Raw genomic sequence first — 23,319 nt, 5'->3', positions numbered from 1 at the left:
TGCAAAACCCTCTGGTGTTCCTGAACCAAAATGTTTGAGTTTCACTATTGATATTGGAGATGTTTTAGTCAGTGGTCATTACTAACCATGCTGGGTTGATTAATGCTGGCCTTGTGAGTAACATCAACATAACCTTCTAAATAACCAAAGACATCAAATCAAATCTAAGATTGTGTTGTTTCTTGGGACACAAAGGATCTCAAAACAAGATTCTGCACATGAATAATGTCATTGAAGAGCAAGGGTTTAACCTCTGAAGCATCATCAATTCACTGGTTTCTGCATCATAAACTGTAGAATGGTGGATAGCTTTGGGAATTTAAAAACTCTAACCATATCTCTAGAGCATACAATATTAACCAATGAGGCTGATGTCATGGAGTTATCTTTCATCCATTAGTTGTATGAGATGTGAAATGAATGCAGGGCCACCTTAATCCAGTTTCTAGTGGGAATATCCCCGCTATAAAAATGAACAATTTATCTTATGGAAATCTCACAAATGGCACAGTAAACACATTGCATCTCAAAGAAGAGGGAGCTTCCAAGTCAACCCCAACATGGGAATTCAAAGCACTCTAAAGGGAAATCACTTTATCCCCAAATACTGAGAACACTCCCCTTGATACAACTCAGCCACCGAGGGAAAACGGCTCTAAAAGATTTATTTTAGGGTAAGACATATTAGAATTAATACTGAAATCAAAACAGTAAAAATAGCACTTCATTTGTTGCACTTACACTGATAGATGTGTAGAAAGGTTTCTGTCAGTTTGCTGGTGAAGATAGGTTCTGGAAGGTCTCGGAAATACTGCTTTAACAAGTCTGCTACATCAAATGCTGATTGACCCTGATAATTAACATTGTCAGGATTGTTTTCATTCATCTGCCTCAGGACCTGGATTCGTGACTTCACACCTGACTTCCTGAAAATGCCAACCTGTGTAGAAATTACAAACATCTTACAGACAGCACGGGATTCGAACCAATGTACCGGACGCTGGGCCTGTAACATCGTTGCACTAACCGCTAGGCTAACCGTGCCACCTTGCGAATCCAATTAATTCAAACTATTCTGTCAATGCCAACACTAGCAGCGGGCAATGGATTGCCATTATCACACACTGATACTTCACCACAAGGATGCAATGGACATCCAAATACTGTAACAACAAGGAAATCATTGCACAGGCCCAAACGTGCTGGAGAGGAAACTGCCTTCGTGATCATGTCGTTGAGAAGAAAATAATGTGTATAACCCTCCACCAAAAAATCAAGGAGTTTCTGCACTCTTCATCATCTTCTCCAGTGATTAGGCCTACGTAGGAGACATCATTTAATTTGGGAACCTAAACATAAGTATGTAAGGAACTGGTGGGTTTCAATTAATTATCTCATGTGATGAGTTATAATGGTTATTATTTTCATTTAATATTGCTCCATGCTCTTTTTTCTGGCCTTTCTAAATCACTCACCAGCTACATCCAGCAAGGTATATTCATGAATGACCAATATCCCACCTTTAATGTCTATTATTCAAGTCTCAGGCACTGTGGGATCTATGAAACGTCTTACTTTTCTTTTCTTCTTTGCTTCTTTCAAACTTACCCTACGGATGATCGTTGGAGGCTCATCCTCATCACATGGGTACGAAACCAAAGGCCTGTCCTTCCAAAGTGTCATGCAACGATCATACATCCATTAAAAAAGATAAGGTGCTGGCACTGCACCTTGCTGTGAGACCTTACTTGTGGCAATTAATATACCTACCATACTCTTTACAATTACTTATATAATCTTGACAACAGGATATGATAGTCTCCTCCAGATACCATGCAAATACAGAAACATTCTTAATGTTCTGGTACTCAATAGTTTATATGACTATATTAATTAAACAAAGATAAAGAAAAGGCAGACAGAGAGTCGCCACTTTGTCCAAAGCCCCTCACAGAAACCTACAGCACCTGAACCTGCTTAGCTTCCAAGATCAGGCAATCTCAGGCGCATTCATGCTATTAGGGGGCCTCATCCAACAAGTTTCTAGCCAGCAAAAAATTCAATTGTTTTAGGGAGAAATAATTTTATTGACTCAATAATCCAGAAGATACCTCATAACCTGAGGGACCATAATCTCTTCACAGAGCTTTTACAATTTTGGAATCTTAGTGTTGAAGATATCTAACTCAGTATTAGTTCTGTGTAAGTTAACTATATCTGAAGAACTTATTGAGAATGTCCCCACTGGCTCTGATTTGTAATAGGACACGGCAACATACCTGGCCCATGCATTGACTACGCAGGTAGCGCATGGCTTGTTGGATACTTTGAGGTAGTGGCTGCCCTGACCTCTTGACATTTACTATTGGTGGAACACCAAACACATTTTTGCTTCGGTAATCTGGTTCCTTGCTTCTTTTCATAAATTTGGGAACACCCCTGTTGGAGCCACAACAAACATACAAATTAATAAAACATGAAAATCCAATGAGTTTTTGAAAAATGATTTAAATGACAATAAACCTAATTGATGACAGTTTAACCTATTTTTTATAATCATTTTCCAGTCGTGCTTGTGATATGGTGAAAGATCTAGATCCTTTACCCATTTCTCTCCAACATTGCTTCACGTAATTAGCATGTTTAGCCTTTACTTATTCTTCTCAAGTTCTCATCATGAAGACTGTGCCCAAAATTTATTTCAGAAGCAGTTTCCTGAGGGAGAACATAGAATTGGATATTGTATTCTGTCTCTCTGCTCCAGGGAGTGTAAGTCAGATGCCTAGTCAGGCAGTTAGGCCAAGTAAAATACACTGGGCCAGTGAGAGTTCAAGAATGAAAGGAGACAAAACAGGAAGTCTTCTCAGTCTTTCAGATGGGCAGGATTTCTAGTTTAAAGAGCCTCTTAGTGTCAGGCCCAGCATTAGGTCTTTGCATCTGGTCATGAATAGTGGAGGGATATTTGCTATGCGCAAGCAGAAGAGTTTTAATTTAATATGGGCATCATGCTAGGCGTAGACACATGGGATCCTGTACTGTTCTATGTCCCTTCACACATCTATAACATCTGGGCACTGACCCACCAGTAGAATATAGGTCCAAGGCATTGCTTATTTTTCTGTTCAGACACCAAGCAACAAGAAAGCAGACAGGATGCTTCATGCAACCAAACCCATCTAATAGTTGTGGTAAAATTGAATTTCAAGTCCATCGGCCTTCTGATTTCTAGGCTTTGTCCAGTGGTTATGGGCCAACCCATTCCTCTCACACAGGTTGTTAGCCCTTTGTTTATTGTACATCCTTTGACTGCTTTAGCACAAAGAATTTCATTCCAAGCTGTTTCCACCCTTTGTGAGCTTTCCAACAAATCCCACCTCCCCGACACTTCTGGCTGCTGCACTGTTTATGCATTTCCCCCTCTCACACAGCTGTGATCTGACACAGTTTATATCCCCTCACTGAGGACACCATCTGCAATATTCCAAGGGTCAAAGTCTGTGCTTGGACAGACTCCAAGTTCTGTGGATTCCTGTTATTGTACATTCTGTGCCTGATTGCAGTAAATGCAAAGAGACACAATCGCAGGGCACACATCCAAATGGATGCATTTTATCCTCAAGGAAACATAGGGATGAATCCTCTCAAATCACCAGGACACAGTCCAGTGACACTACATGTGGCCAGTTCTTGCAAGCTTTGTGCAGACTTGAATCATCGCATGAAAAGGGAAGGGACTGTTTGGCAATTTCACAAATAATCTGATTTCAATGCCGCTCCAAGGCCACGGGTTCAAATTTTATGAAAAACCAGTGGATAATTTTGTGGCATAGTGCAACATGGAGCAAAAGCCGAAGATCCATGTCTCTCATACATTTCCTGGAGGTGAGGTTCACATCCTAAGTGGAAGGTGTCTGGCAACTTATTTTCCACCAGATATCTTCACCAAAATACGAGTTATCAAAACAAAGAGAGCAACAAAACAGTCATAGTCTCCCAGTGGCCGAAGTGATTATCATTCACCTCTGGGACCCTCCCCTTATTTCACCTTTTTCTCTTTACCTTAATCTTAATAAAGGGACCTGACCCAAACGTTGCCTGACATTTCTACCCGTGAATGCTGTCTGTCTGACCTGTTGAGTTACTCCAGAAATTCTTTGTTCGGAATGGAGTTATTGTAGTTTAGAACAACCATGGGCTTCACAGTAAAGGACTGGTTTTGGAGGCTCTTTCAGGATAGCTGAAAGAACCATTTGTTTGTTACCAAAACTATCCAGTCCACAAATCAGATTCCCCTGCATTTGCTTTCTTCTGTATGAATTATTGGATTCTCTCTGCTAAATCCCTCTGGGTTTCTGTTACTTTGCCCATGAATCTTTGTTTGCTGCACTTTTTGTTTCACATTCCTTCCATATAAAATCTCAAAGAAAGTGTCAGCCCATTGATTCCAGGCTGTTGAGAACCAATTTACATCATTCCCATTTTTATTCTCCCCACATTACCCTCATCTATCTCCAGATTCAACCTACACTCTATGGCCAATTAACCGATAAAATTGCAGCACATCTTTGGAATGCAGATTAACCCCACACAATCACAGGGAGAACATGCAAACACCACTCTGACAGCACAGTTCAGGATGGAACATAGGGCACTGGAGCTGTGAGTCAGCAATTCTGCTACCTGTGTCACCACGCCACTCCTATGGTGAGTTGCGCCTGGTGCTTTCCAGGCTTTCTTTGGGTGCCACGCGGTCAATTCTGATTATCGTTAGTTGTCAGCAACAAAGCACACGTGAGACACTGCAATGCTTCGTTTAGCTTTGCTGCCTGCATTCGTACATCATGCAGAAGCAGTAGACGATAACCAAGGGTGGGAGCTCTGCCCACTCTGTCTGAACCCTAGCTACTCACCAGCTCCACCCCTGCTTGCTGCGGATGGCATACTTCTCCATGATGGCAGTCAAGCGGAGTAAGGAGAATCGTTGCAGGAGGTTGAGCTGAGCTGCTGACTGCCTGTTTATTTCCAATGAAGCAGAATTCAGGCTGGGGCGGTGAGAGTTCTGGAAACTGTGCCAGCGCAGCTTCCTAAGGAGAGAAAATGCAAAGAGTAATGAAGGTGTCGTCACTGGAATCACAGTGGACACGATGAAATAGCCACACAAAGCATTTTTAGAGTGAATCAAATGGATTTACGACCTTTTAAAGCCCTGAATCACATGCCCGACATGTGCTGATGTCCTCATGCACTGACGTCATATAACCGGTTCGATGCCTTCTGGGAGTTGTAGTGCCGCTATAGCGCCACTACAGAGGAATCAAAGTTTCCGATAGCCATCACCGTCACCTCATGAAGGACCCAACATAAAGAATCCTGCCAGCTCTCTTTGTTCTTAGAGCTGCATCTTGAAAGTCACAGGCTAGGTCCACCAGAGAGTGGCAGATTTTCCTGTGGCACTCCAGGCCTAAATGCAAATTTCCAGAACACCTCTTGGCCCTCTTGGAATTGTATCTTTTTTTTGCCACCAAGTCACCACCTGTGCAGACTTAGGATCTCATCTATGTGAATTCTAGCCTAATTCTTTATCTACTGACACACAGCGAACCAACTTCAACTATATCCATTCTGGACTAGCTAGCATGTCTATTTACATGTAAAATGTCCCTGTATTTGATCTTCCTTATTATAAATGATTTTGGAGCAATAAATTATCTGCTATGAATATGTTAATGCCCACCAAACTACAGATAGTGAGATGCTCTTCTAAATTTTAAATTTACACATACAGCATGGTAACAGGTCATTTCGGCCCATGAGTCTGTGCCGCCCAATTTACACCCCATTAACCTACACCCCCAGTATGTTTTGAATGGTGGGAGGAAACCAGAGCTTCTGGAGAAAACCCACGCAGATGCAGGGAGAATGTACAAACTCCTTACAGAGAACACAGGATTTGAACCCTAGTCCCGGTCACTGGTGCTGTAAAGGCATTGCGCGAACTGCTACACCTATCGTTCTGCTGGGTCATTAACTGAGGCATCAATGAGAATACACTGGCTCCCTAAGAGAAAGTAATCTTTCTATCTTTACTTGGAGTGCAACTATCAGAAGAAAATCATACGCTACAGGAAAGACATTAAAGGGTTACATCAAAAACCCAGACACGATGTACTAACAAATTGATTATTGTATTACAATACTGTATTATTACCTTATTTTGTCCTGCATTATTATGTTTAAGATGTTTTAGTATATTGACGCTAAACAAGAACCATATGTACCTGTTCCAATTTACATGCAAATTCAAATTAAAGACAGACCTAGATAATGGAACTCATTTTTAACCCAAGGACTGCCTTACCTCACTGTGGTTACTCTCAGCCTACCACACTGCATGCAGGAAAGTCCCAGCCTTTCCAGTCTCTCCTTATAACTCAAGCCTGCCATTCTCATGAATCTTTTCTGCACCCTTTCCAGTTTAAGGACATCTTTCCTATCACTCCAATCATCTTCTGATTGGCAATTACATGGTTGGTCACACGGCACCGATGAACATGTGTTATTCTGTGGAATTTCAATCTCTTGAATAAACACACATAGGACAACACAACTACAGTCTAGACACAAGAACCCTGTTAGAATGAAGATAAGATTGAAATCTTGAAAATAAATAGTCTTACACAACAGGCATCATTCAACTTTTGAACCCCAAATGCAGGGGAACCACTTAATAATTCAATCTACAAAATGTCATATTTTAATGGAAGGTGGCAGTTCCATTGTTGTTTTTATCCTCTTCTCAATTATCTCCCTGTTATTTGGGGGTTCTGATTGTCCAATTATATGTCCTAAAATGTGAATCTTGGGGGTTATTGTCATTGCCTGACAAAATCACGTTATGAAGGAACCATTTTGCTCAGAGGAAAATCCAACTATTTTGCACACACGAAATTCCAACAAACTGAAACAAAATTAACTTCTGGTGGCATTTACATTCTGAGAACACTGGCCAAGATAATCTATGAAATAGTCATCAACTCATTCTATGCAGGCCCTTCAACCAAGTATGCCATGTTGACCATCGTGCCTTTCTCTACAAACACTTGGCCCGTAGCTTTCTACGTCTTAGCAATTCAAGTGCTTGCCTGGAAGCTTCTTAAATGTTTTAGAGTACCTGCCTCTACCACTTCTCAGGCTATGTGTTCCAGATTGCCACAATAAATACCACGGGATCCTTAATGTTGACATGAAGAATTTAAATAGAACTCCCAATCCACATCTCAACAGAAAGCCAACTCAAGGTTATCAAGCAGTCGCATTCTGCAATCATTTTTATTGGGAAACATTTAAAATACAGAAGACATATTTGTGCATTAATTCTTAAGCTGAAAATTGCTGGGGTTTTCATACTGAACTGTCAGCACTTAATATCATAGAGTAGCACTTGCCAAACACCATCAGCATCTCCCCATCACTAAGCTCCATGTGGTGTCCTAAAGCAGGGCACAAACATTCTGCATTTCCCTTCGAGTGCACTTGGTTTCTTGCTTTTGTCTGCTTATTCCTCTCTTCTCTTTGGCTTGGCTTCGCGGACGAAGATTTATGGAGGGGTAAAGTCCACGTCAGCTGCAGGCTCGTTTGTGGCTGACAAGTCCGATGCGGGACAGGCAGACACGGTTGCAGCGGTTGCAAGGGAAAATTGGTTGGTTGGGGTTGGGTGTTGGGATTTTCCTCTGCGGTCTACTTCTAAGGAGGTTGCTGCCCGCCGAACTGTGAGGCGCCGAGATGCACAGTTTGAGGCGATATCAGCCCACTGGCGGTGGTCAATGTGGCAGGCACCAAGAGCTTTCTTTAGGCAGTCCTTGTACCTCTTCTTTTTTTTTTGAGAACAAAGAACATTTATTACAACAACAATGCAAAGTTGGGTGCTTCCCTTTACCTTGGGAGTACACCCTTGTACCTCTTCTTTGGTGCACCTCTGTCTCAGTGGCCAGTGGAGAGCTCGCCATATAACACGATCTTGGGAAGGCGATGGTCCTCCATTCTGGAGACGTGACCTACCCAGCGCAATTTGATCTTCAGCAGCGTGGATTCGATGCTGTCGGCCTCTGCTATCTCGAGTACATCGATGTTGGAGATGAAGTCGCTCCAATTAATGTTGAGGATGGAGCGGAGACAACACTGGTGGAAGCGTTCCACTGGTGATGCTGGTAGAGGACCCATGATTCTAAGCCGAACAGGAGTGTGGGTATGACAATGGCTCTGTATACGCTAATCTTTGTGAGGTTTTTCAGTTGGTTGTTTTTCCAGACTCTTTTGTGTAGTCTTCCAAAGGCGCTATTTGTCTTGGTGAGTCTGTTGTCTATCTCGTTGTCGATCCTTGCATCCGATGAAATGGTGCAGCCGAGATAGGTAAACTGGTTGACCGTTTTGAGTTTTGTGTGCCCGATGGAGATGTGGGGGAGCTGGCTGATGGAGGACCTCAGTTTTCTTCAGGCTCCCCACCATGACTACCAGCCCCCCCACATCTGCTTAAACCTAGTTAAGAAACATACCACCGATCTTTTAAATGGAGAGGAACATCTGGCTGTAAAGGATATGGATTTGTATAATTTACACATTTCTGCATTATTTAAGGTAACCTAAATATTATTTCAGTATTTAATACATTTTAATTGTAATTATTTTAAGCCATTTTAATTGTTTCACTGTTTTGTTTTACTTTTTTGAGTATTCATGGATTTTTCCAGGTTTGACAGCGGTTAAGTCATGGGGCTTGGCTCAGCTAGCTGTCAAAGTATTTCTCAAAGGTTTACAGCATAAGTACAGGCCCTTCAGCCCAATTTTCCTATGATAACCAAGTTATCTACCTTTGATAATACTGTTTGCCTACATTTGACCATATCCCTTGAGCAAAAACAGAAACACTGGAGGGAGGATCCATAGAAATAAATTAACACTCCATGTTTTAGGTCGGGGTCCTATTCAGAGATGTCCAGAGAGAGTAATGGATAGTCAATCTTTCAGCCTGGCACCAGTACTGTCCAATTCTCTCCATGGACGCTGCCTCACCTCCAGATTCCCTCATGTTTCTAATAGTTTGCTCAAAATTCCAACATCTGCAGTTTGTGTGTTTCATTCCAAAACTTTCTTGTCCATGGACTTTGCTAAATTTCTTCTAAATATTCCAAATGTACTTGCTTCTCCCACTTCATCTGGTAACTAGTTCCTTACAGCTATCATCCCCTGCCCTTCAAGTCCCTTTTAAATATTTCCCCTCACACATTAAATCAATGCCCTCTAGTTTTTGACTTCATTAACCTGGGAAAATGACTACGACTACCTATGTTATCTATGCCCCTCATGATCTTATAACCCTCTACAATACCTCCTCATCTTCCTATGCGCCAGGGAGAAAAGTTCCAGTCTATTCATCCTCTCCACATAATTCAACCCTGTCTCACCAAGTAATATTCTCATCAATCTTTACTGCACCTTTTCCATCTTAATAACATTTTTCTTATGGCGAGGTGACCAAAACTGTGGATAATGTGGTCTCTTCACTATCTTGCACAGTTGTGACATGATGTCTCACCCCCTGTACTTTTGTGGCATGTACATATGACAGAGGTTTGCTCTGTCTCATCATTTTGAATTAGAATAGCTTCTGCTCTCAGGAGTAAGCCCACAAACAGCAAACTTTAAAGGAAGGAAACTCAGGCAGTTTCGACAACAGCATAGAAAATGCACCTCTGTATGTTCCTTTCCGCTTGCTGCACTAATGCAGTGGTACACTCAGGTGTAAGTTATTCCACTTTAATACACAAGCACTAAATAAATGGAGTATCAGTGTACGATACTTTCAGCTAGGGAGAGTGAAGAAGAATTTAACCAACTCTTCACACATGAGCTTAATCACTGGATGAATTTATCAATAAATATCTCAAAACTATTCACTCTCATTATAATATGCTTGTTTTGCAATCAAAGCAAGAGTGAATAACTGCAGAACAGACACAGGAGCCAGAGCTTATTATACAGCACCTATAGAATCCATGTTGAGACAACCTAACTTGGGTCGAACCAATACTAAGTTACAGCTTGACAGTTCAATGACAAGTTGTGCTGAATGATTGTCCCATCCTGCAAAATGACATGCGTTTGATGTCCATGCCTATCAACAGAAGAAATCATTACCTGTTTGGTCTGGTTAATGAAGCCCCTACTCCAGAATCTCTTCGATCCCTCATTTCCATTTCCTCAGCTTCATTTAGTGAGTTGCCAGTACTGTCAAAATCACTTGCAGCCGTCCCCACATCAGACATGGAGTGGTCTTCAAAATTCAAACCTTGCAAAGGAAAAACTGTTTCTCCAGTTGAGTCAGACTCAGTGTCATTATAATCAGTGCAGATCATTTTTGACCAACTGTCTACTCGCCGCTGTAATCCATTGACATGCTTTAAAACATCATCCAGTTGTTTAAAGAAGTTTTCAGATTCTCCGATATTATTATATGCTCGAGTCTCAGGCACATTGTCATAAAAACTCAGCCTGCTATCCATCGAGCTACAGGAATCCCTTTGTCCTTGAAAGTTGTTGCTGCTCCCACAGGTAGACATTCCAAAGGAGTTGTTGCCTGATCTCCATTTTACCAAATGGTGATCAGTACCTGGACAGAGACTTTCTATGGAGAGGGATTTGGGGAAGGTTCCTAATTTGTGATTTGTTGGGATATGAACAACGTGAGAACATGGATTGTCTTTTCTATTGTGGTTAGAGGCCATGAAACCCATTTCATAGTCTTCCAAGTACAGTCCTTTCTTTGAGCTGTGGCTCCTTCGAGATTGGCCTGAAGGATGTTCCATACATCCACATTTAGGAAATGAAGGACTGCCAGATTGAGACAAGTTATTTATCAAGCCCTCAGGGCTCTCGCTCCCAGCTTTCAGAGGCCTGGAGCTCTGTAATGGTTTGTGTTGTTGCTGCAATACACCTTTGATGCCTTTTGGCTCTTTGTTCCTTGAACCCATTTTGGCTTTTGTCCGAAGAGTTCTAAACCGGAGTGATTCAATCCGTCTGAGAAAACTCCTAGTCCTCTGTTTTCTGGGGTTCTCTGTGATGTCTAGAGTGGTTTGATCTCCAGTGGAAACACAGCCTTCAAGCGTGGGGCTGTGAGCCTGCTCTGTTTCTTGAGCCACTAGGTCTCTCTCGTGATCTTCCTTTGTCACCAGATGATTGTTCAAAGAACGGCCCGCCAACACTTCTTGGATGCTCCCGACACTGCTACTGCTGTGCACTGAGCTCGCTTCTGGATCACTGAGCTCGGAGAGAACGCTCTCATGGCTGGTCGACTCCTTCATTATTGAGCTTAGAACTTCAGCCCGATTCAACTGGAAGTCAGCAGCTGTCAGGCGAGACCATCGCCTGTTCTCTCGCTGAAATTCCCAACGATCACTGATAGCACAAGCATCGTCTTCATCAGAGTCATCAACCTAGAAAAGGAACAGCAGTAACATGAGAATGTTGCATCATGAAGAAAGAATAACAGGAATAGTGGGGCTGATTGTCTCTAAATAGCATCTGTTGCTCCCAAGATGAGAGACATTGCCCATAATTCTCTACCTTGCCTTTACTTGTATCTTTAGCCATAGTCTTTTAGAGAATAAGTCACCAACCCCATAATCCCCCATCCCACCATATTTTTACAATGTGGCTTATTGGAACCAGATGTGGAAATTACCACTCGCCATCTCAACAGCTGCTCAAGTCATTCACCTCCCAGTCCACTGAAATAACATTCCATGCCAGAGACCTGGAGTTCCCCCTCCTCCTGACTATACCACTGCACCGTGAGTACAAAGCGAAGCCTCGCAGTCAAACTAACACTTTCCAACAACTTCCGTGTCTGCATTCTTGCCACCCACTTGTGGTGTCTATTCTGCAACCTACTGCCTACAGTTCAGTCCTGCTTTATCATACATAAGTAATAGGAGAAGGACCAGACCACTTGCCCCACAACCCTGTCTTGTCATTCAATGTGATCATGCCTGGTCACTGCTGGCCTCAAAACCTTCCTTGTGCCAGTTCCCCATAATCTTCACTTCAGTGATATTTCAATTATTTATCTGTCTCCATCATTAATAAATCTAATGATCTGCCCTTGACTTGCGCAGGGACAGAGAATTCCAGACACACTACTTTGCAAGAAGAAATTTTATCGACTTTAGCTATAAAATAAAGCATTGGTCATTTAAAGCTCTGACCTCTTAACACCTGTCCCATGAGTGGAAACAGCTTAACCTGCCCCTTAGGAACATACATGCCTGAATAAGGTCACTTGTCAGTCTTCTAAACTCCAAAGGAAACAAACCAAGCTGCCTAGTCACTCTTGGGAAGGCTAACCTCTCATCCCAGGAATTAATGACATAGTTAGTGAAACAGTTAGCGTAATGCTGTTACAATGCCAGCAACCCAGTAATGCCAGGTTCAAATCCAAAGGTGTCTATAAGGAGTTTCATGTTCTCCTTGTGTCTGCTCCAGTTTCCTCCCACCCTGGGGTTGGGGTTATAGGTTAATAGGGTGTTATTGGGGGGCACAGGCTCGTAGGCTGGAAGGGCCTATTACCATGCTGTATGCCTAAATTTAAATGTTAAAAATGTTTAAAAATTAAAAATTTTAATTTAGCCTGGTGATTATCTATTTTGAATATCTGCAATTCTATTCTCTTTTTTTAAGATAGCAGGACCAAAAACCATGTTCCCATCACTGTGAATATTTTTTTTAGCAGAAACAGTCATAACACACGTTAAAAAAAAAGCGTCTACTAAAAGGACAATTATGAACCGTTTTGAAGACGCCAATCACAGTTGGAAAGTACAAGAGTGAAGCAGTGTAGTCATTCACAACAGCTTACCAATTTCTTGCCAATGTTGGCATCAGTCTTTATAAAAGTATGTTTATTCAGAATCTCCAGCCGTCTGTAGAAAAATAAGAATTTAAGTTAAAGCAAGGATACTTTATCACAGCAATGGTTCAGGAAGAGCCTAGCTGCAACAAAAAGAAAATTAGACTCATGAGTACCGTTAGAATGGAATGTCATTAGAGCTTTTTAGACTCCAGGCATGTAACGGCACAATCGATGAAATTTGCCACTACAGGGGCAGTCTAAAAAGGAAAGTGCAGGAATTTTTAGTTATTTCCTGCACCGTGATTTATCCTGTAGGACCCCTACTACTCTTCAGGGGAAGCCTGCCGTCTAAATCGCACCGCGAAACTCGCCTCGTGACTTCGACGTCCAGCTGATGACACAGGCCATGTTGCTCCACGTAAAAGCACTGGGACTAATGCACATAGAACTTAAGGAGGGCAGTGTAAATGACCACAAGGGGAATAATTGTTAATTCATGTTAAATTTTTCTGAGATATTTGCAACATTGCTGCCTAAAAACACTATTGAATCAGAAATTTACAGCGAAACTCATCATAACCTCACCCTCTTCACATTGTTCCCTCCTGTTCAAACTATTGCTGTGGTATATTCACTACTCAGATCCCTATTCTCAAGGCACAGTGAATAAGCCCCTATCTTCAACTCCTATCCATGTTTCATGGGCACTCATTGAATAGTAATCACAAATAAAAAGGCATACATTTCCCCATGCAGCCTGAGATTTTGAAGCCAAATCTGCCCCTGTAAATATCTGAGCCAAGATTCGATAACACAGCATAGAACGAAGATCAATCTGAGTAGTTTCCTGCTCTTCATCATTGTACATTTACTCCTTCAATCACCAGGATCCCATTGGACCTTGGAATATTCTTTCATTAGAAATATAATTCCCAATGAATAACAGGTGAAGTTCAAAAATAAAACTCCCTGTATACCTCATACTCTCAGAAACTGAACACAACTTCAGCTCAAGGCTGTGCATTTCCATCTCTATCCCATTTGTTCCTCCTACTTTAATGCTCCTGAATTTTACTGGAACTCAACCACTCACAAATCATAGGAAAAACACACAGAAATGCAGGAGGAACAGCTGGTCTCATAATGTCCATAGGAGGTAAAGCTATATCACCAATGTTTTGGGCCTGAGACCTTCTTCAAGGTATAAGCAAAAATCAGGAAGGTGTCAGAATAAAGACTGGTGGGGGGAGGAGTCCAGACCAACAGCCAAAAAGTGTTAATTGGATACGATAAGAGGAAAGGTGAGAATTGATTTAGTGTCTGTGAAAGGAGACATAGGGAAAGGGGAGAGAGAGAGAGAGAGACAGGCAGACAGACAGGGAGATAGAGCTGGGGGAAAGGCGAGAGGGGGAAGAAGAGGGGGTGGTTTAATGGAAACTGGAAGTTGATATTAGAGCCATCCGGTTGGAGGCTGCCCAGTCAGAAGCAAGGTATTGTTCCTCCAATTTGCAGTTGGTCTCAGAATGGCAGGGCATGAGACCATAGACAGGCGTGTCAGCGAGGGAAAAGGGCAGGGAATTGAAATGGGTGGCCACTGAGAGATCCACGCGCGGACAGAGCTGAGGTGTTCAACAAAGAACTCACAAATCATGCAACTAAATAATTAACTGCAAGAGCAGTTCATCTCCTTAGCCATATTTTGGGTTGTGGCTTTGATGGGCATCCTTTTGTTTGCACAAACAAAACGCCTGCAGAGTAGCTCTCAAGGGTAGTGAAGAATCCTAAGGGTCTAGGAGTTCGCAATGGTCGACAAGCCTTTTAAGTGATTATAAATCATTTTATTCATTAAAAACTGATTTTGACACAAGGTGCTAGCTTCTACTTCAAGACGTCAAATGCAGGGAAAAAATAATCAGCAGATCTGTGGAGGGATGAGATAAGCGGACACTCAAAAGTGAAGAGCCATACATTAAAGAATAATTAATCTGCTCTCTCCGTGGATGGTGTCTCACTCACCAAGTGATTCCAGCAGCACCTGACACACTGAAGAAACCTTGATATAGTGCTTATATCATGCAACTGATGAATCTACATAGGAGGGACCCTTTTTACAATACTCTCCAAGAAGAATCACCCAGAACTTGTCATTTTAGGAACATCTTACAAATAAACTGCAGCAGAAATTTAAGTATGTATTCCTCGCAATAACTTAACCACTTGAAATGGTCATCAATTAATGTGGCACTCTCACCCAAATGTTCAAAGGGAAAATATTAGCTGAAAGCACAACTGGCTGCAGGGATCGTTGGCGTTTAATGTATAGGTGATCTTCAGCTCCTCACAGCACTGGCAATTAATTAAATTCTTGGAAGCACAAATTGAAGCAGGTGCTCCTTCAGATGATACATGGTAGTCTAAGTCTAACAGCCAGGCAGGAGCCCATTAATCATCTCATGGAAACCTGAGCAGCAGTTAGTGCAATGCTGTTACAGCACCAGTGATTGGACCAGGGTTCCAATCCCACGCTCGGGACTTGGGTTCTTTAAGAAGTTTGTTCATTCTCCCTGTATCTACAGAATTTTCACCAGGTGCTCCAGTTTCCTCCCACCATTCAAAACGTATCAGGGGTGTAATTGGGCGGCATGGGCTTGTGGGCCGAAATCGCCTGTTATCGTGCTGTATGCCCAAACTTTTAATTTAAATCGATGGACAAACATACTTCCCCCCATAATCATAAGGATGTGCACGTGTATCCTCAAAGCTCGTCAAAATTCAATTTTCCATGCATCCTTGGCTGAGGGGTGATCAGAGGGGAATACAAATCTTCTTAAGCATCATGTACAGATGCTGGTGATATCTGACGATTTTTCATTCCTTTAAGACAGATTGTGTTTAAAAATAAAGGGTTGAATTTAAAAAGTTAACCTTGAATAAACCTCAGAACATGAGTTACGTGGAAGACGATGAATTTCAAAATTGCTGAAGTGAATCATTTGCTAACAGTAACAGCAGGACAGGAATGCCTTGTGACAAAACCACAGCACAAGGCAAGAAGTAGGCTTTGCTTAGGTCAAGATTAAAAGCTAGTCTCCTGATGCAGAAGTATACAGAGACACACCACCTTAACAGAAATTGCAAGTTATCCCGTTGAAAATGGAGTCGTTGTGAATGAGGCACAGCAATAAAATGCATCGATGCTAATATCTGTTACAATGCGAGTTAAGAATTGAAATCTGCTGACAATCTAAAGAAAAAGCAAAGTACTGCTGATTTTGAGTACCTGAAATAAAAAGAAAAACAAATGCTGGAAATTGTCTCCAGGGATGAGTCGAGAGGCAGAGAACTAGAAAGTGCATCTGACAAGGATGATTGTATCATTAGGACACTTAATTAAATCTGTTTTTTTCACAGTGTGGCCATTAATCTCTTTAGGAAGAGACAATGTGAGAAGTGTTGAGCTCGAAGTTCGAGGATCACAAGCCAGTCTGGCTTCCATTTCATTAAATCAACTCCATTACCAGTTTCTTCACTGTGTAAATCTGAGGTAATGATGAATTAATTCTTCCACTTTTGTGGAGTTCAATCACACAAAATACCATTTTAATTCTTGCTTTAGAGAGGTTCAGCTGCAAGCAAGCAAGAGCCTTGTGATTGCATGAAAATCAGGAACCCATGATGTCATTGTAGTATGGAGATGTTTTCATGCGGTGGAACTGAAGTCCCTCTCAGTTGGCTATGTACAACATCACAAGATTGGCTCCAGGTAATGATTCACTAGTTAAACATGAATATTTGGTGCATGAAACTTTTTAAAAATATTTGCCTACTTGGTCCCAATCTACGTTTACTGCCCAGCAACTTTTACTGACCATAATCCTTCCATTTTTGGGACACCAGTCACTATTTATGGAACTGCAGTTTCATATAAAGACCATACCCTGTATATGTAATTTTGGATAAACAAAGTATTCAAGAGTAGTTATATTTGCAGAAGGGTCCCAGACATCTCAGTTTTGCCACCATATGCGCAAAGTACTTCTGGAAGAAGCAAGGTGAAGGTAAGAACTCTGTGCAGTAGCAAACAACAATGGCCCTTATCCAGAACAAGAACTAATTAGGACAGTCAAATATCCCACACAAAGTGACCCAGTATAGGGAATAGAATTATGATCTTATGCAGAAGGTAAGTTTGAGCACCACAAAGCAACAAAAACTCAATCTACGCATTCTGAGAGGAGGAAGCTTCACTGATACTGAGGAAGGGTGTCATACATGCAGAGATGAGGAAGTAGGAGAGCAGCTGTGGTTACAAATTCCTGATTACATTTTGGAATGTTCCTGTGCTATCCACATTGTCATCAGAAAATTACAATATGAAACCACCTCAACTTCCCACAAATGCTGAACGTCCCATGTAACTTCTACTCTTCGGCCATCTATTCTGATGTCTCTTCCTCTTTTCCTCCTCCAGATACTTCAGAAGAGGAAGAAAATTCCAACCCACCTACATCTTATGGCTCACAGTTTAAATCCTTCCCTGGCACCCATCCAAATCTCAATGAGAAATGGCACCCAGGAGATCTGCATTGAACAAGTGAGCAAGGGCATAAGGCTGAAGACACAAGGTCACCCAATAGCTAAAAATCCATGGCTCTTCAAAGAAGGTTAGCGTAGCAGTTAGTACAATGAATGCTATTTCCACACCAGTGACCCAGGTTTGAGTCCGGCGTTGTCTGTAAGGACTGTAAACATTCTCCCCCTGTCTGCGTGGGTTTCCTCCCACCCTTCGAAGCATACAAGTTAATTGGGGTATTTGGCTGGGACAGGCTCATGGGCCAGAAGATCCTGTTACAGTCCTGTGCTCCTATATTCAAAAAAGATATAGGAACAGTTTAAGAACAGTTCAACTGTAAGTATGTGCAGAATGTAATAATGATGAGAAACCACCATTTTCAGGCACTAAGTATTTTGGTTACTCTGACCTCATATATATGGGAATATCAGAGGTATTTGCAGAAGACATCATTGTGAGAGCTCCTTAAGTAAAATCTAATCATCGATTACACTGACTCCGATAATGATGCCATTCACTTTACTGACCAAACAGTGACAATTGTTGTCTTTGGGCAATTTGAGTATAGCCCACCCTGAAATCTAAGCAAGCCATCTGACCATTAGTCATCAGTGACCCAACTAACTGTTTCCAAGAAACTTCAAAGCAAGAATTAAGGGCCAAGAAATTATTCTGGTTAAAAAAAACAAGTTCAAGCTACACTACACTGTGGATCCAGGCTGCTTTCATGCCAGGACACCAGAAATGTGTATCTGAGTCCTTCTTCACACAGTCAATCCCACAGTCACAGAAAAAGGAAAACTTGGACTTGCATGATCATGTAGCATTGCAAGCGTTCTTCATGCAGGGATTCACAATTGGCATCTTTGGGCTTGAGTGGTGATTGCATCTCCAACAGTTGATGGTTATATATTCCCATTAGATGAGAAATGTCATCATTAGAGATCATTCAGCCAATTAAGAAAGAGGTTACTTGGGTGATGAATGTGATTGGTCCATTCTCTATATATTCAGGTGTTGCCTCTCTAAGAGATTGGTTTTTCAACTAATGCAGAAGCAAACCTGCATACTCTAGCTCATCCCATTCACAATGTATATATTGGTATAAAAATCCCAATTGAGGCATCTAACATGCTCTGCACACTCAAGTGTATCATGTGTGAAGAGCGCCAGACTACAATTTCGAACATCACCACAGAATTTTCAATTATATTTGCAAATAGTTTTCATACAAAAAGGTGTAGTAACATGACACTCTACACCTTTCTGACCAAAACAGTTACCTGCACACAGATACCAAAGAGTCCTTGTCGAGAAAATCGTGATCCTTTTCAACAGCCGTGATGTCAATAGGAAACTGGGAGTCTGAAAAATAAAGAACAAAATCATTTGTACTGAACTAAATCTACCTGCTCTTTGCTGAAAATTATTTAATCAGATTTTTTCTTCAAGATCTCAATCATCTTTCAAAAGGTAACTCCCTCAAGGAGTAACCAACCTTTCACTCATCAGATTCTCTCTGACCTGTTGGTTGTTTCCATATTTTGTCCCTTTAAGTGCTAAAACACTCTGGGATACAACTCCCCAACATTCTCAGGTGAAAAAGTGACCATTTTTCACATCTAAGAATAAACAAAGCTGGCTGATTCCCAAACACATCCACTGTGCCCAATTTATCTAAATATTTCAATCAGTGGTCAGAAAATTATATACGCCACACAGCTTGTGGGACAAATGAGGGATAAAATCAGGGAAGGATCTCGGGAATTTTAACAGAAAGAAGAAAAGATAAGACAAAGCTTCAACTCTCTCCTACCATACGTTTAGCCAATGACATAATGTGAGAGAGAACTACACGATTCTCATAGAGCTACAGCTACATTTTCATGGGATAAAAAATCGAAAGGGTTGTAAATGCAGCAAGTAAATTGAAAATTGTAACATTGGTGTCATGGAAATTATCTAAACAAGACTAGTCTTGTTTAGAGCAATATAGATTGAAGAGTCTGTCTGGTGCAGTTATTGTCTCGGCATGCACTGGAGTGAGGGAACAGCATGAACACTGAGAAGCAGTCTCAAAATAGAACTCTAGACAATGAAGGTTGCTTTGTATAGCAGTGAATAACACACTCGGAGAAAAACCAAAGGCCAACATACACACAACATAATTTCAGAGCTTTCACAGTTCCCCCAACCTAGTTCACACGGAGATTAACCAGTACTACACTGGAGAGTCAGGCAGCAATGACTGGGAATTTTTTGGGATGGAAGCAATTTTACCAAAGGGAGCAACAACAATCAACGCAAATAAAAGTGAAGCGATGCCAATGAATAATGCGGATTACACAGAGTTTAAAAAAGAATCACCATTTAAATGGCAAACACAAGCAATCCGATACCTAGGTGTTAGATTAGATAATCATTTAGGCCACCAATACAAATTAATGAAGAAATTACTGGATGGCTTAGAACATTGGAAAGAGTTGCCACGAACATTGATAGGGAGGGTAAATTGCATTAAAAAGAATGTCTTCCCAAGGATACAATACCTATTTCAATCGTTACCAATTCCCTTAACAGAGAAATTCTTCAATGAACTAAAGAGAATAATAAGGAAATTCTTATGGAAAGGGGGGAAACAGAGGATAGCGCTAGATAAATTAACAGAAGGGTACAAACAAGGTGGTTTGCAGCTACCAAATTTTAAGAATTATTATAGAGCAGCACAATTAAGATATCTATTAGATTTTTATCAAACAAGGGAAAAACCAGATTGGACCAAGATAGAGCTAGATAAATTAGGGGAGAAGGTACCAGAACATATACTTTATAAGTGGGATGAAAAACTGGTGCAATATAGAAGTTCACCAGTACTGCACCATTTACTCAACATATGGAAGAAGATTCACGTAGAAGGGAAAAAAGCAAATTACCAACTACCAAAATTATTATTGATGCAAAATCAACTAATCCCTTTCACAATAGATAACCTTTCCTTTAGAGAATGGGAGAAAAAAGGCATTAAAAGAATAGAAAATTGTTTTTTGGGAAATAATTTATTATCATTTGAACAAATGAAGTACAAATATGGAATAACTCATGATACAATGTTTTCATATCACCAACTGAAAACCTACTTAAAGGACAAATTGGGAAGCAGACTGAGATTACCAGAAGGAAGCAGCTTTGAATATGTGATTACAGACACAATGATAATTAAAAGATTTATAACCAACATGTACATCAAGCTGCAAGATAAGGAAAATTATGAAATAAGTTATAAACCCAAACAAAAGTGGGAAAAAGATTTAAACATAAAGATAAAAAATGAAATATGGGAAAAGTTATGCTCTGGAACTATGAAAAATATAATAAATACGAGGTTACACATGATACAATATAATTGGTTACAGAGGCTATATATCATGCCCCAAAATTTAAATAAATGGGATCCAACATTATCAGATAGATGTTTTCGCTGTAAGAAGGAAAGGGGAACAACAGTACAATTTGGGCATGTGAGAAAGTGGAAAAATTTTGGGAAGATCTAAACCAGGTATTAAATAAAATCACAAAAAGCAACAATCCAAAAAATCCAGAGATCTTTCTTCTAAGTAATATAAGAAGTAAAGAATTAGGCTTCAAACTGGATGAAGCACAAAAAAGATTAATTATGATAGCCTTAGCTGTAGCAAAAAAATGTATAATGTCAACCTGGAAAATGGAAGAGAGCCTGAGAGTACAGCAATGGTACATGGAAATGAATAAATGCATTCCATTGGAAAAAAATAACATATAATTAAAAAAAATAAAGTTGCATTATTTGAACAAATTTTGGAACCGTACATGGAACACAACAGAGGGCCTACCACGGACCTCCACTGCCTAAAATGATAGAATGAGAAGAAGACGAAATAACCTGATCCAGTGTGTAGAAGTAGATGACACAATTTTCTTGTTTATTTTGATTGTGTGATGACATTGTTTTATGGTTTTATTGTATTGTATATGTTGAACGTTTAATGGGTTTGGGGGGGTGGGAAGGAGGGAGGGAAGGGGGGGGGGAAAGTGGAGAAAATGCCACTGTGTATATTCAAGAGGGAAATGATTGTGTGTATTTTGATTGATATGGTGCATAGTGTGAAATATTTTTTAAAAAGGGAGCAACATGTGCTTTCATTGAGGTGCAAGCTGTTAGCCTGAGGGTGAAAGTGAAGTAACAGAGAGGAGATTTGGCTGAACGTTGTTTCCCGACATGCTTTACTTCCAGTAATTGTTCCCAGCCAACCCTCCTAGGGTCACTTCAAGTTACTGTCAAGCTTTTATATATTAGTTAAAGCCAACATTTTCGTTTCCTTTTAAAATATTTTATTGAGTTTAATGTAATAATCCATATACAATATATTAATAAAGCAAGGCAAAATAATAACATCAACATAGCATAAAAATGAATACACAATATACCAAATTTTAAGTTCCATTCCTTATGATTAAATGTGATTAACTATTAAAAAGTAAAGCCAACATTTTAAGCCAATAAATTGCTCACATAAAGGTTTTGTAACAATTAAAAAAAAAATAACTCTTTAAAACAAAAGTAGTTGTAGAAGTTAACCATTTGTAAAATCAGTTAGCTCTGGTTCATAAGTCCTGAAAATAGAGAGCAGGCACTTGTGTCTTTTTAGGGATCTCTGCACCACAAGGCATTGGGGCTAGAATCTTAACATAGTAAATGAAGCAGGGAGTATACTATCCTGTATCAGCTTATGTTCACCTCTGCCTTTATCTCTTAAAAGGTCGATGAACTCTTGCAATAGATGAGGCAATTCTACAAGAATCACATAATGTGGCTATAGAATTTCTGCTCACACTTTGGAGACCCATTCCAGATGTGAGAAGATGGGGGTCTAGATCTGCCCTCCAGATACCAGAGTGTGCTTGAGAAAATAACACATTCACTGAAAGTGGTTACAGAACTGAATGTAAAGAGCTCAACGTTCACCATAATGCTATAACACCAAATAAACTTTAGTTATACTGGACACTGGTGAGATACAACAGGTGGAAACGGGTCACCTCCAAGTCCGCCTTCAAAAGGATGGCTAAACAAATTGGCAACTGCAGATCTATTCATCTAAATAACATCCCCTATTTTAAGTCATAGAATAGATTATTAGTAATATTTAAGTAATGGAAGCATGTAGAAAAGAACATCTGTATAATAACTGTGCATAAATAACACTAAGAGCAATTCAGGGAATGATTCTGCCTTCCACAGCTTTTTGAAGAAATTTTAGTCTGCGAGAAGCCTCAGGGGAGGATGAATCTAGATTTACAACTGATATTTTACAAGAATCCATGTTGAGGTTATGGCAGGAAATTCCCCATGAACTGCTTCAAATTTCAGCAGAAAAATTACAAAAGAACGTTTTAAAATCTGTCTACGATTCCTATCAACTTTCCAGCTAAACCTTAGGATCTTTAAAGATTCGATTGGCTGCTAAAATGATCAGAGGGAATCTCTGTGGTAGGATCTCTATGGGAAGAGGAATTAAGATGTGCAAAATAGTCTTCCATTTCCATAATTAACTAATGGTAACAAATTCCAAGGAACTGATTCATTCAATGGAAATGGGCTTTGCTAACAAAGTCATATTTATGTCCATCTTTAATTGCCCTTTGGAAAGTAGTGAGTTGTGGTCAACTATCTCAGAATCAGAATTTATTGTCATAAAATTTGGTGTTTTGTGTCAGCATCATCGTGCAAACATTCATATTATAACAATCTTACAACATTACTATAAATTTAAACATGCCAGTAGTGCACAAAAGTAAGGCAGTG

At 40.4% G+C, this 23,319-nt stretch overlaps 1 protein-coding gene across 1 annotated transcript in view; it reads right to left on the bottom strand.

Moving 5' to 3' along the window:
* Positions 1–23,319, bottom strand: part of stard8 (StAR related lipid transfer domain containing 8) — an 89,574-nt gene that overhangs the window by 14,585 nt on the left and 51,670 nt on the right. The window contains exons 3-8 of the mRNA XM_069893027.1: positions 18,761–18,842; positions 12,911–12,974; positions 10,195–11,489; positions 4,911–5,084; positions 2,280–2,439; positions 742–940 (exon numbers count right to left, since the gene is read on the bottom strand). Of these exons, the coding sequence (XP_069749128.1) occupies positions 742–940; positions 2,280–2,439; positions 4,911–5,084; positions 10,195–11,489; positions 12,911–12,974; positions 18,761–18,842 (1,974 nt within the window). The remainder of the gene's footprint in view (positions 1–741; positions 941–2,279; positions 2,440–4,910; positions 5,085–10,194; positions 11,490–12,910; positions 12,975–18,760; positions 18,843–23,319) is intronic.

This window comes from Narcine bancroftii, chromosome 8, assembly GCF_036971445.1.
Source record: "Narcine bancroftii isolate sNarBan1 chromosome 8, sNarBan1.hap1, whole genome shotgun sequence".
Lineage (NCBI taxonomy): Eukaryota > Metazoa > Chordata > Chondrichthyes > Torpediniformes > Narcinidae > Narcine > Narcine bancroftii.
This window is presented reverse-complemented; position numbering and strand designations above follow the sequence as displayed.